General features: G+C 39.8%; 1 protein-coding gene across 2 annotated transcripts in view; it reads left to right on the top strand.

The window, feature by feature from the left end:
• NIPAL2 (NIPA like domain containing 2) overlaps positions 1-15,504 on the top strand; it is a 77,981-nt gene that overhangs the window by 46,328 nt on the left and 16,149 nt on the right. For both annotated transcript variants that reach the window (XM_061171661.1, XM_061171660.1), the window contains one exon: positions 8,517-8,638. In XM_061171661.1, the coding sequence (XP_061027644.1) occupies positions 8,517-8,638 (122 nt within the window). The remainder of the gene's footprint in view (positions 1-8,516; positions 8,639-15,504) is intronic.

Here is a 15,504-nt window from a genome sequence, read left to right as displayed (position 1 = left end):
CTACTCAGTTCCAAAGAGATCATTTTAAAAAAATTTTGAGCTTAAATGTGACACCAGTGTTGGTATGTTGAACATTTGTTTCCCTGATCATGTTTCCCTTGAGCCTAGTGTCTTGAAAGAGTTTTCACTTTTTCTTTTTCTTCCTTGGTTTGATCCTGCTAGTAGAGTTTTTAGTCAACATTGTCAAATTTTCATGGTTAAAATGTTTTTCCAAATGCATTCATATGTGAATTCAAATATATTATTTTTCCGTACTCTTTTTTTGTATCATGTTTATGGACTCATTTGGGGAGGTTGTATGGAATCAGAAATAAGAATGAGCAATGCCTGAGTTTTATAGATTAAAACAATTAGGTCCTACATTATGTTTCTCATTTATCAAATGTCTTAGGGAAACTTTAAATCATTTAATCTAACATATGTCATCTTTTGTAGTTAATGGTTGGTTAATGTTTAAATAAATGTAAGGTATTTAATGAGGTAATACAGATGGATGTAAAGGAAAACTTGCCAATTATGATGAACCCTTGTGATAAAAAGATGATTAAGACAGAATCCCTGCCTTCAAATAATACAGTCAATGATAAAATATATACAAAAACACCTTTTTTAAAAGCAGAAAATAATATGTATCATAATGCCTTGAGCCTTTAGTTTAGAGCAGGGTTTCTCAACCTCAGCACTACTAACATTTTAGGCTGGATAATTCATCCTAGGGGGCTGTCCTATGCGTTGTAGGGTGTTCAGCAGCATCCCTTTTGGCCTTTACCCAGTAGATGCCAGTAGCACACTTTGCCCCAGTTATGACTACCAAAAATGACTTCAAACACTGTCAAATCTCCCCTGGGGGGCAAAATTGCCTCCGGTTGAGAACCACTGGTTTAGAATAAAGAGAGATTACTCTAGCTGGGAAGCTCAGAGAGAATTTTCTACAGCAGAGGTACCATTTGAATCAGTTCTGACAGCTGAATAGGACAGGCATGGGCCACATCCCAGCATTTGGAGAATGACATACAGAGGGAATAACACGAGAAGAGTTGACAAAGGTTCAAAAAAGGAAGGCAAGTTTCTATGTAATACTGTACTACAACCACTGCCAATGAGGATTAGGAAAAAAATTAATGAAAGTCATAACTATAGAAAGGGAAGAAATAGAAATAGCAATAGGTGCCAATGATTTGATTTTATACTTAGAAAACCCTATCAAGTAAACGTTGCTAAAAGCAGTATACTAGCTCGACATCAAAGGATATAAATTAAACTCACTCTCAAGGGTTCAAATCTGTATTCAACTTCTGCTATCAATTGTGTGGCCAACATATTACTTAACTTCTCTAAGCCTCAGTTTGCTGACAGATATAGACGACTGTTTTGGGGGAAGGGGGTTGTTTGTTTTTTGTTTTTTAATTTTTGGCTGCACCACGTGGCTCGCAGGATGCGGGATCTTAGTTCCCCAACCAGGGATGGAAGCGCGCCCCCTGCAGTGGAAGCGTGGAATCTTAACCACTGGACTGCCAGGGAAGTCCCTAGAAGACTGTTTTAAGGGTCAAACTGGATAATTGATACAAGCACTTTGAGAAATGTAAAGCCCTGTTAATAAAATTGGTATTATTTCTGTGATCAACTTCATTACCAAGAGGTAATACTAAAACATAAGAAATAGGAAGCACACACACATATGCACATAACAAAAAAAACACAAACAAAAACCTCTATTAATTCTTTGATTCTTTGCTAATTTCTCTTACTTTAATAACAGTCAACATTTATTAAATATTTACCCCTTTCAGGTACTGTGTTTTACATGAACCACCTCATTTAAATGTAGGAACAATCCATTTATAGAACTGATACTTAGGTTAAATAACTTAACCAAGGTCAAATAATTAGTCAGTGGTGGACCAGTGTTCTAATAATGGCAGCCTGATTTAACTATAGCATAATGGGTGAGGGTAAGTCTCTAGTGTCAGAGAGCTATGTGACCTTTGCTAAGTTACCTAGTCTCTTTAAGCCTCATTTCCTCAACCTTAAAATGAAGTATTACCTACCTCATAGGATTAAATGAGTTCATTTATGTAAATCTCTGAGAACGGGGTCTGTCATGTAATAAGTCCTCAATAATGTCAGCTATTATTATCCTTATTACTAACACCACCACCCACCACTACTGGTTCATGAGAGGAAACCTTGATTAGGATATTCTAACGAACTTTAGCAATCCAGGTAACATTTCGCACAACTCTGGTTGAGTTTTTTTAGCCTTTTAACTTAATGCTTTTTGAGCAGGGATATATCTGATGTCACATTTGTTTCCTCCTGTAATTAAAAGTGATCAATTCTTGACTTGAATCTAGAGTCACAGGAATAAGAAAGGATTTAGTCACCGATTCCATACCCATGCTTCCAACAGCAATATCATACGATTATCATGATCTGAGTTGTAATAACCCATTTCGTGCTTGGGAAAGGACTTTTCCCCAACCGTACTCAGTAATGTGTTAAGTCACCTGTATTTTCATTGGGCCTGTATTGCTGTTGCCTTGAGAAATTTTGGCTCTTTCCATTAAAAGCTAAAAATGTTTTTTTTTCTTTACAGGGACTAAAATCAAACAGGGAAAAGAGTAGTTAATGGCATTTTTTGAAAGATTAACGTATAAGCATGCTAAAAACAAAATGTGCAAAAGAAAATCATTTACTTTTCCCTGCTTCAAGCAAACGAAAGTTTGTTTTTCATGATGGAACAAATGAAGATTTTTTTGGACCATGTGGAAACAAGCTGAATTAATTTATTGCCAAATGTTGCTCTGTGGCTATGAAGCATTTCAGCACTAGCCTCAAAAAATGACCTCACAAAAGCTATGTCTGAAAGGAATCGCCAACTATTATTAACTCAATGACAGGCTTTGGACTGTGCTCTGATTCTTAGTGGATTAATAATTTTAAATTATTTTAATGATTATTTTTCCTCTAAAAAGCACCAAATTTCTCTCCCTTTCAAGCAGCCAGAACTATGGTATTTTCCCCCTCTTCTCCCTTAGTCATCAAAAATACTGAATCTAATAGTCTGTGAGATCCTAGTTGATTTAATCCAGATAGCGTCATCATAAAAAGAAAAATTATAGTCAATTCATCAGCACTCTCCAGAGACCAGTAACTAGATTATTTCAAGTCATCTATAAATGGTTTCCCCAGATAGAATGTCAAGAGATTAATAGTGAGACAAAGACCACCTCCTTCCTTCCTACTCCCACACCAGAGGTCGGTTGAAGCCAGTATCTAGAATACAGATCTAGCCAAACAAACCATCGTTTCTGGTTGAGAGGACAGATTGGCTCTTTGGTCTTAAAGTTGCCTCAAGAAAGGTAGACTTTCAGATGCTAGATTCAGAACTATTTGGATTCACTATATTATTGAGACTTCCCAATCCAGGGCTCCTTCCAGATTTAGCTGCCTTCAGCCTGGGGAATCTGGAAAGATTGTACTGAAGGGAAGGCATCCTTTGGTGTTAAGAGGTCCAGTTTATGCTGTGACTCCTGGTAACCCACAAAAGCAATAGCTGGACCCCCATTGATCAGGAGGCATATTGCAGGCTCCAAGAGAACCAGCCAGCAGTGTTGGTTGACATCAGGTTAGCTGAATTTTTAAAACTCTTAAGGCTACCAGAAGTCAGGTCAAGCCAGATTCCAGAAGCTAGCTAAAAGGCAGTTAACACTAGCTGGCACTGAGCCGGAGAGTGGGGACAAAATTAAAGGAGATTTCAGGTTTTACTTAAGGAGAAAGGTGGGCTGGGAAACCAGATGTCAGTTGAGGAAGAACTGTGCAAGTAGACCCTAGAATCCAAGGCTTGCACAGGTGAGGAACTCAGCAGATTGGAGATGCCAGTGAACAGAAGCATAAGAAGGGGCCTGATTCTAGGCTGTTTTCCCTTCCACCACTTTTATATTTCAACTTCAGTCCGCAAGTATCTATAGGAGACTTTTGCAACAGAACTTCAGTAGCCTCTTGAAACAGAGGCTGCGTTCTCACAGCTGGATCCAGTTAAATGTCAGGCATTTCTCAGAGTATAAAACATTCCTCAAAACACTCCTTCAGGATGATATAAATGGTCAAATATGTTTAGAAAATATTACAGCCATATCCTCCCTAAGGAGATTCACAATGAACACTAACACATTGAAGACCTCAGGGGTCTTCCAGTAAAAGAACTATTTAAGTTGGTTTAACTCACCTCTTTCCAAATAGATTTGACTTGAGACCTTTTTTGGTGGAGGGTCCATCTTATGAAACTGGGTTCTAGGGAACACCAGTCTGGAGACGCTCTTCTAAAGGAACCTCAGGGCCAGTCAGGGACCCCAGGGACCACTGCCAGGAGGAGTCAGTTCCTTCCATCCCCAGTGGGGATGCTTCATCCAGCCTCAGGTTATGCTCAGTACAACTCCTGGGTGCCACTCGCTGAGACTACAATGTGAAGGACAGCCGTGAGTTGTCCGTTCATCAGCTCCGGTCCATTGTGCATACAAGAGGTAGAAGAGTCTAATCACTGAGAATAAGTTACCTAGGTTCCAATTCCAAGCTCTCCACTTAGCTAGAAAATCCCAGACAAGAGAGTTATTCCTTCTGTGACTCAATTTTCTCCTATGTCAAATGTGGCTAGTAATAGTTTAACAGTATCCAATGTTATGTATTATATAATATATAATATACATATAGTATATGTCAGTATAGTAACATGGTGGTATAGTTATTTTTTGCAGGCGTTTTTGTAAGAATTATTATATGTGTATAAAGCATTTAGAATTGTGCTAAGTATTAGCTATTACTATTATAGTTCTTATTATCATCACATTTCTGTATGACGGTGATCATAATATAACTCTCATGTCAGCCACAATTGTCTATGAAATGTATAGTTTTAAGAACATCACTTAAAAAGAATGATACCTTCCCTTGCCCTCCCAGGATACCTAGTCTATCTACTATAAAGAGCAGGGATGCGTTTGTTTCCCTGCTTTGTACATATGACAAGTTTATAGGAAGAGATTTTTATTAATACTTGTGTACTGTATCAAGCTAAATCTGAAACTCCCATCAGATCATTATAGACTTTTATGTGACTTGAGTTGTATTTGATGAGAAAATGTATTTGCTGCAGGTCTGGGCATGAGGGTGGTAGATGAGGCCACATCCCTGTATCGTGGGTCGTATCCAGCATCCCATGGTTGACCCCCACCTGCAGCTTACCCACTGCTGCCCGACTGCTCCACCTTTGGTCCCCTCCAATAGCCAGCTCTTGGTGCTTTGTGCACCAGTTCCCTGAGGTTAGCAGTGGGTAGCAAACATAGCGCTGGTAGTGTTTCTTCTTCTCTGTGTTCTCTCAGTTATGTCCTTTGCTTTCTTTTGCCTTCTTTTAAGACCAGTGGAGAGAAGTCTTCACTAGGCAGTCAGGAGATGCCAGCCAAGTCCTTCCTATCCTGCCCTTCTATTCTCAAATTGAGTTGTTAACCCTGTAGAGACAGCCCCAGGGACAGTCCCTGGTCATCCCTAGACTACAATATTAGAGATACGAGTTTGGATTAATTTTGAAGCTTGACTCAGATGGTCTTTGACCCTTGGCAGTCAGCATCCTAAGTTGGATCTGTCCCAGGGTCCTTTGTCACATCAGGTCTCCAGATGAGCTTTCAAACATATTCAGTTCCCCAGACTGGCCTCTTGCAGAGCCAAATTCCTGAAGTCTAGCAGGTATGATAAGTTAATTTGTACCTAGAAATGAGGACACTGCGTCACAGAGGGATAATCAACTTGCCTGGGCCCTTCCAGCTAACAGTGGCAGTGAAATTTGAATTCTGTGGAGCTAGTATCAGCTTGGATTAGACTTCTCCTATCCAAGTCTTGACCTGACATTTAACCATTTCCCTGGGCCAAGGGCATGTCAAGTGCTGCTTTCTTTCCTTTAGGATCTTATACTTCCAGAGTACTCCTTTGGTCAAATGGGCCAACAAAAGTTAAACTAGCAAGTTTTCTAAGTCAGAAATCTGTGCCTTTCAAAAGAAGGAGTATTTGTGGCTTTACTGAAATAAAAATAGCAGGAACTGATGTTTCATGCCGCTTTTAGAAAAAGGTGGGATGCAAATATATTTTACAGAAATTTATTGAAGGACTTGCTAATGGCTACCTTCAACACTTTTAAACACTTACGTTAATGTGCACATGACTCATGAAGCAGAGAGTAAATCACACAGAAAAATAAAAACGACACCAAAGAAACAAGCAAATGACAGGTAGCAGCTATCCAGAACTGCCTTTGTAAATGTCGGAAGTTGCTGAAATTAAAATTACTAAGAAGAAAGAATATATGACCTCCTGAGCTGCCACAGAGTTACTCACTAGTCTTGCAGTGACATGAGGTACAGATGAGATAATACATGTGAAAAAGTACTTTGAAAGGATAATTGTAAAACCGTCAGTCATTTTATTTGTTTTTAAGGAGTTTTGGAATGCAGTGAAGATCTACATTGGTGGAAATGGGCACAGTATGCAAATGTGGAAGCAGATGTGAAACAGGGAGGGATGTGCCAGGATGTGAAACAGGGACCGTATTGGAAATAACACTGCCTCCACAAAATGGAATACTATGCAGACTCTGAAAGAATGAGGCCGCCCTACATATAATGATGTGAAACATTCTGCAAAGATGTTCTGTGAAGTAGAAAAAAAGCAAGATACAGAAAAGTGTGTATAATATGCTACTATCATTTGCATAAAAAACCAAAACACATGCACTCTCACACACACCTGCCTAAAACATCTCTGAAAAGAAAACCTCAAGAACCAGCAGCAGTAGCTAACTTTGAAGAGGGGACCTAGTGAGCCCCAAGGGTGTGAGAGAGATTGAACTTTTCACTGATCCCTCTTGTGTGGCTTTTGAATTTTTTACCATATGCGTGTGTTACCCATTCAAAACTAAATGCTCTAAAAAGGAAATTTAATTGACACTAGATACAGTTAGATGAGATAAAGAAATGACTGGCAGAGGAACTCAATATAAATAAGAAATCTGGATTTCACAAAAGTAACTTGGAAGTCTCTGAGACTTTGAAATTGTATTCAATGCGTTTATTCTACTTTACTATACCAAGTTTAGAAAAGTGTTTTTTTTTAAATCCCTTCTTCCTAGGGATGTAATATTGAACAATTATCTTATAAGATCTTTTTTTTTTTCCCAAAGGACAGAGCTGACCAATAATTTTGTCCAGGTTCTTATGTATGGTTTTTATTATTTTCCTTTCATTGAAATGCTTAATAATGTATATTGTTTTCTTTTTAAAAATTCTCATTAGAAAATATCTTTTAAAATTGTGTATATGATTTCTGTCTTCACAAAGTATTACAGAATAAATTGTTGCATTAGAGTAAGCTTATTTTATAGCTCCTACAATACCATGAATAGCTATTGTCCAGCTTGTGTAAAAAATCAAATGAATTCTCAGAAACTAGAGTTCAAAACTCTAAGTCATTTGGTTAAGAGCAACAGGAAATTGATGTCTTCAAATTGTGAGATTTTATAGACACACCAAATTGTTCCAGGTTGGAGTGAATGCTGGTTGTAAATTATATACACAGCAATGCTGACCTCAATGGTGAAACAGGTTGAATTATGTTTTCATGTGTGCTATCCGAAAAATGCTACATAAACCAGTTTTTCTCAGGCTGCTAATTATTAATAAATAAGCAGTTTTCCATGTTATTTGGAAAGGCAAGTCCCCTCCTTCTGTGGCCACTCCTCCCCCCCCCCACATTCCCTTCCTCCATTATTACAGTATAAGTAACGTTAAGGTGATGACAGTAACACATTCCTACATAGGTTTATTATGTGGTATTTTACCAAGCTATCCCTGGAATTCTAGATTTTAAATTGGATCAAATAAATCTTACAGCAGAGTCATCTTTCACCTTCGTTATTTCTGCTAAAAGGACTCCAATAAATGGCAATGATTAAGGTATTCATTTACCAGAGTTTCAAAGTGTAAAATACCCAAGTTTGTGTGTGTGAAGGACCCAAAGATGACTAGGTGCAGAGTAGATCATCATCAGGTGATGGATTTCCCCACTCTCTGGGCTCTGCCATCTAGATCTAGATGGATCTAGATTCATCGTGCCCTTATGGTCCACGTGGAAACAAACAGCCAGGTTGGATGTGTTTTCATGTCTCCATATGCACGCGTTCTGATCTTCCCCATCTTTGAGGAAAGCTTCTCTGAAGAGGCCAGGATTCATCTGGAACAACAGAGAAAAATCAGAATTTATGTCCTACCGCATCCATTCCCTAGCCCTTATCCCCCTTTAAAAGTAATGCCATCGGGTGAATGCATGATGCTATCTGGGGATGGTTTGATGAATTGTATTTTAATAGACATGGACTTTTACGAGTAATGCTTAGTCTATAGGTAATGTTTACATAAACAAAAAGGCTTAAATGTCCCTTTTCAACTTGTTTGTCTTTTCAATTTTATTTAAAGGTATGACACTGGCATTTGCAGGAACATATTTATTGGTGAACTTTGCTCCAAATATAACTCAGGATATCTCCGCAAGAACAGTACAGTATTACTTTGTTGGCTGGCAGTTCATGACCTATGGGGTAAGAATTCTAAAAATTTTACTGTTGCAGAGGCAATATTATCTAGACCACTGGTACATGCAGATGCTGGAGAACTAATATAATCTTTTCTTCTCAGCATTAATATCTCATTAAAATGTAAATATATTTGACCAGTACTAAAGTATTTCAATCACTAAATCAGCAATAAAAGCACCCCCGTTTCCCAGGTAGTCTGTCCTTGGGGGTGACCTATCACTGGAACAATTTCCACAATTTAATGGAATTTAATCCGGCAAATTCCAGAGCAACATATTTTAGGACAATTCAGAGTAAAAACAAACAAACAAAAAAACTCTCTTCCCAGGTCAAAGGAAAGCACCTGAAGACACATTTTACTTCACTGAATTTTATCCAAGATAGGTATTCCCTTCAAAAAAGCATTCTTTGAGACCAATGCAGTAGCCTGTCTTAGGAGAAGCAGACAGCAGGTAGGACAATACTGAGAGATGTGTAAAAGAAAGAACGGAATGAGCTGATGTAGAAATTGGAAGCCACTAATTGGGATATTTTATTTGATGCAATGGCTGTATCCAGTAGGTATAGAGCAGTGGTCCCCAAACTTTTTGGCACCAGGGACCGGTTTCGTGGAAGACAGTTTTTCCACGGAGTGGGGGTGGGGGGGTGGTTCAGGCAGTAATGCGAGTGATGGGGAGCAATGGGGAGCGGCAGATGAACCTTCGCTCGCTCGCCCGCCGCTCACCTCCTGCTGTGCAGACCGGTAGAGGTCTGAGGCCCGCGGGTTGGGGACCCCTGATACAGAGAATGTGACTGAAATGGTTGGTATGTAACTTGTTATGGAAGTCAGTTTAGATTGGAGAATAAGAATATTCTAGGAAGGGCAGGCAGTAAGAAGAAAACTGGGATTGTCTAAATGAGCATTTAACCAAGAACCGAATTGGTAAAATATCAAGAGTTGTGAATTCAATAAAAATAATCAAAGCACACAGAGTCAAACATTTTTAGGGTTAGAAGTGACCTCAAAAAACTATCTGGTCCAGTGATCTGCCATTAAAACAGGTAAAATAGTATGATCCTGCTGTATACCTATTATTTAAACGTGTGACATTGGCATTTGCAGAGACATGGCGAACTTTGCTCTCAGTGTGATGTAACTCAGGATATGACAGCAGGAACTGCATGGTATTACACTATTGTGTGGCCCTTCCTAGTCGTATGACAAGAATCCTATATATTTTACCATCTCTGATATACAATTCTGACCACTGGGACACAAGTGTTTATAGGGCTTTTCTTTTTATAGTCTCTCACTCAACTTATTTCTCTTACTCAACAGAGACACTCTGTTTAAAAACATTCCTCATACTCTACACCCCCTTTAATAAACTATCCTATTTCCCTTCTAAACACCACCAAAGATTTATTCCCCTCCACTTTCTCAGCTCCTAGTCACTCCTCACTCGTCCTAAGCTAGTAGACCCCTCCCCACGAATTACCAAGTGGAATTGCTTTTTTTGGTCCTGATTCTTCTTGAGCCTTGTGCAGCACTTCCTGATGGTCCACTCTCTTCTCCTTGCATCTCTCTCTTCCCGGGCTTCCTCGGTTTGTTTTCCCTGTTTCTCTTCCTCCTCTCTGATTAGTCCATCCCAGGCTCTTGGTAGGTACCTCCTTCTCTTCTGCCATCCACTCTTTATCTATTTGTGCTAAAAACTCATCCAGGGTTTTCTAGGGTGATCTCATTGCCCACTCCACCACCATCATTCTTTAGAAAGACTTCCAAATCCAGACCTGCATCTCCTTCCCAGATCTCTTCTAAGCTGCAAAGCTGTGTTCTCATCTGTCTACTTATTACTCGTCCCTGCTTGGATGTTCCATAGATTCCACAAAAGTAACATCTCAGAAACTGAACTCAATATCTTTTCCCCTAAACTCCCTCCTCTCTTAAATTGGAAGGCTCCCCTTACCCCTGCCCTCCATCAGACTTTAGGATTGGGCTTCCCAATTCAGAGTAGGTTTCCTCAGGTCCGTCATACTTTGTGTCTCCCCCTCCCCTATTTTATCTTCCTATGTCCACCATACCCAGTCCTTTAACTATTAAGCCTTTCATCAATCAAATCTAAGCACTGGAAGGGCTCATTGAGCATTTCGTGATAGTCTAGACTTGAAGTCCTACCAACACATTATTATTCTTTGCCTACAAGCAAAACAAATTCTTCATCCGGTAAGAAAAGGGTCACAGAGTCTGTGACCAGAAAATTAAAAGCCTGAGCTGAATCCTTTGGAGATTAAAGATGCATCAAGACTTGTTTCCTGGAATAAACAGCATTGTTTGATGATGATGTATTTTATATCGTTTTAACACCATAGAAAACATTTTAAAAGAACAAAACTACCTTTTTAAACCTTATAGTTCCACGAAAAAAGTACTCTGAAATTAATTGCATTTTTCCACTTTCCAAAGTTAGCTCTTAATTCATTCATTTATTCACTAATTCATTCAACTTATTAGCCTCCTAGAATACAGAGGAGAATTCCTGAAGCAGGAATTTTATAGTCCTGGGAGAGACCCATATTCCTGTAAAATAATGAAAGTATATTTGAAAGTAAATGTTGCCAAAAATGTAAATAATTCCAGATATTTATAAGATAGCATAAAATAAACCTTTAATAAAGTCACATTTGGATAGCACTTTTGGCATTAGACTCTTAGGGGAATAGATCTATATTATCTTAGTTTATCTCAGTTTGGAATTTAATCCATTATATGTTGCATCTCTAAAGACTCTAGAAGTTATCAATTACATACTAAGATCTTGAGCTGAAGTTTGGTTTAAATCTGTTAAACATCTACATAATTCATATTTAATCCTTCAATGTGGCAGAGTCTGCGCTTTTTCTGCAAACCATAATTGCAAAGATCATAATTACAGTAATTAAGACGATTCTTTGAAGTACATTCATCTAACAGTTTTTGTATTACACCAAGTATAAATGCAACACCTGAACTGCCTTTCGGGACTGATCAAATAACTAATAAAATGAATAAAAATATTTTAAGTCTGAATAAATTTTACGTATCTCAAAAGGGGATTGTAAAGTCATATTACAGACTAGTTAATAGCATCTCCTTGTATCATGTGTTGACCTGTCCCAGGTCAATATCCATTTTCCTTTTAAGGCTTACATGAAGTCAAAGCCTCAGAAACAAGGCCCGGGAGCCTACCCTCTGAGCTGGGACTCTTTTGGGTAGGAAGAGGATTTGAGGAGCCTGGTGTCTACTGGCCAGAGAGGAATGAAGTGTCCTTTGCTCACCCACTAAAACAGACTTTCCCACCTGCTGTTTGCCAAAAAGCAAAGAGCAATCACATTTGCAAGGTCAAACTAGCTTGGAGAGATGCTATAAAACATACATGGCCCCCTGAGAAATTCAACATCTCCATCAGCAAGTTAAAAACTAGAAGTCCTTTAGGAAAGAGACAGGCTTAACCTTGTTAATCCTGCCCTGCCCAGGCTTATATGACCACGAGGCCCTTTTCTTGAAGGGCCTTTTGTTGAGTAGCAACTATTAATGCCTCTGCAGAACCCACATGAGGGAACATGGCTCTGAGCCTCAGTTAATTCGTGTTCTATGGCAGGCTTGACTGTGGCTGTTTTGCCCACCCAGATTTCCCCATAGACTATTCAGGTGGAAACCTCTCTTGTGAACATAGAATCCTTCACAAAATAATCTGCATGGTGCTCATTTCCTCTCCACTAGACCAAAAATTAAATCAGCCAAAGCAGGGACCCAGCCTGTCGATTGGTGTAATTCTCTACCCCGAAGCCGATTATTAAGTTGGCCTTTCTGGCAAAAGCTGCTTCAACAACCCACCGGCAGGTGTTAAAACCTGAAGGGAGAAAACTATGTGTGTACAAAGCCTCCGTGTCTGTTGCATGAGGTTCATCTGCTTCGTTGTCTGAATGTAAGTAGCACTCGCAGGTCTGCGCTAGGATACACTTCGCGGCCGCAGTAGCCAACCTCACCGAGCAGTCTGAACCCTATGCCCACTCCGACCACGTTCTGTCCTTCATCTGCGTAACAGCCCTAGACATTGGCAGATGGAGAAACTGAGTTAGGGAGGTTCAGTAGCTTGTCCAAGGTCACTTAAATACTAAGTGGCAGAGCCAGAATTCCAAACTGGGTCATCCACTTCTGGGGTGCACACTCCAGTTCGTTTCCCCACGCAGCTCTCCAAGCAGAATTAATACAAGCTGACCTCCGAGTATCAGACCTTTGTCCAGGCTTGGCCTTAGAGAGAACCTTTGCAGAGCTCATTTCTTCTGGACAAGGCAGCTATATCAAAGGCTATACTTTAAAAAAGAATTCGGTGGGAGAAAAGGAGGTGAACACAGGCTCAGATTCTGGTAGTAAGACTAGGGTTTCCAGTGATGAAATTTTGTGTATGTCTTTTGTCACATCATCACATGGACTGCCAGTGCCCTTTTTACCACTGAAAACAGGGTGATGCGGGCCTTTAAATCAAATTGGAGAATGAATCCAGAAAACCCAGAATAGTTCAGAAAACTCATTCTGAAAATTTTGTTCCTCTGGAAAGACTTCAGGTACCCAAACCTGAATTAGTTTCCTATTGTTTCCATAACAAATTGTCACAAACTTAGTGGCTTAAAACAACACAAATTAATTTTGTTACAGTTTTGAAGGTCAGAAGTCCAACACAGGTCTCATGGACTAAAATCAAGGTATTGGCAGAGCTGTATTCCTTGCGAACGCCCCTTGGGGAGAATCTGTTTCCTTGCCTTTTCCAGCTTCTAGAGGCAGCCAGCATTCCTTGACTTGGGTCTTTCTCATGTTACATCTCTCTCTGACCACAGCTGGGAAGGTTCTCTGCTTTTAAGGACCCTTGTGACTACACTGGGCCCACTCGGATAATCCAGGATAATCTCCGCATCTCAAGGTCCATAGCCTTAATCACATCTGCAAGGCCCCTTTGCTGTGTAAAGTAACATACACACAAGTTCCAGAAATTAGGACGTGGACATCTTGGGGTGGGAGAGGGGGCATAATTCTGCCTTCCAGAGCTGTACCACTTAACCCTTCTGAGCCTTGGTTTCCCCATCTGTAAAATGAGGACAGTAATAGTGCCCACCTCCTGAGGTTGTTGTGAGGATTCAATGAATTAGTACAAGTAAAGCATGTGGCAAGCATGCACTAGGTGCTGTTACTATTTCTGGCCTCTGAGATAGCAATCAGCAAAGCAGCCTCTTCCTGGGTCGCAACAACCTGCAGAAGTCACAGCTTCTTTGATATTGATTTTTTCAGAGAGGAGAGAAAATGTTACTAGAAAAGAAAAAATTAACGTTAACTCATGCTGCTTGAATATTTTATTCCCGGGAGCTCCGTGATCTCTTGCCACAGGACAGAACCCAGGGCGACTGCAGTCATTCTGTGAATAATAGGAACTCATGTTTTATAGATCTGAAGCCACAGAGATAGAGTTTGTAAAAAAAGTCATACATGATTTTCAAAACTGATAACTACCATCATCCCCCCCAAAAATGTTAATAATTGGCATGCTAACAGATTTAGCTAACATGCTCTGTGCCTTAGTGCAGGAAGAGCGTTCTTCCCTCCAGCCACAAATACAGTGGTCCCAAAGGCTGCTGGGAGCTGTCTGTAATTGTATCACATGAGAAATGGACAACTGTGGTGGAGGGGAGACCAAGTCGAGAGGGATGTTTCGGTTTCGATGGCAGCTTTCAGGAAGGCAAAGAGATAGGAGTTGAATAGCTTTTGAAGCACGACTTGATTAAATTAAAGGTCTGGCAAATAAGTGCTATAAGGAAGAGTTAAAACGATTGGTTTAATTTGCCAGGAAAAGAAAAGACTAAGGGATGAGTTAATCTTCCATGTTAGATGAAAAGGTTTTTAAATGAGGAAGATATGGTCCTGCTGCTTTCCATGCCCACAGAGGATTAAAGGGAGAAACAAACCAACAAGCAAAACCTTGAGTTAGAACAGAAGAGACATGTTTATTTAGGGCTCCATAAGTAAAATGCAGCCCTGAAAGTAGTGAAGTCCCTAACTCTAGTCATTTTTAAGAAAAAAATTAATGCTGGTATTTTCACTTGTCCAATGTAAACATTCATATTTATGATTTCAGTCCAGAGATACTGTCTCTTTGGGGGGAGAAAAAAAAAAAGCTATGCTTCAGGTTATCTTAAGGACTACAAAAAAAAAAAACAGCTAAAACAAAAATAAAATTGAGAACTCAAAATTATACTAGTTTTCTTAAAGGTAGGAAAATTTTAGACATTCAGTCAATTAATACTTATTGAACACTCAGTTTATTAGACATTAGGCTTGTTTTTTTGGCAAGTTGTTCATAATAAATTTGAGGTGTAATTTACTCATTAATTCGAAAAATACTTATTGAGTGACCAACTGTATTCCAGGCATTGGAGGCAGAAAAGGTCCCTGTTCTCATAGAGCAGATGTGCTAGTGGGAAACAGACAAGAAACACATAACCACGCGAACAGGTCATGATAAAATACTCTACAGTAGCCACCTGAAGTCGGGGTTGTGATGGGATGACTGGGTGGCTCTGTGAGATCAGAACGATCTGGGAAGATCTCTCCGAGGAGCTGAGTGACTAGAAGAAGTCATTGTGCAAACAATAGCTCAGGGAAAGAGCATTCCAGGCAGGGCAAACTCTTAGTGCAAAGGCCCCAAAGCTGAGCAATCTGAGGACCTCAAAGGACTCAGCGGGGTGGCAGGGGTTGGCGGGGAGGGGTAGGCCATTTGTGGCTGGTGCAGATTGGACCGTCCAGGAGCCAGCCGTACAAGATGATGAGGTCCCAGAAGTTAACTGGGTCTTTGTCATCCAGG

The sequence above is a fragment of the Eubalaena glacialis genome, chromosome 17 (genome assembly GCF_028564815.1).
Source record: "Eubalaena glacialis isolate mEubGla1 chromosome 17, mEubGla1.1.hap2.+ XY, whole genome shotgun sequence".
Taxonomy (NCBI): domain Eukaryota; kingdom Metazoa; phylum Chordata; class Mammalia; order Artiodactyla; family Balaenidae; genus Eubalaena; species Eubalaena glacialis.
Note: the sequence above shows the minus strand (reverse complement) of the source record. Positions and strands in the feature narration are given on the sequence as shown.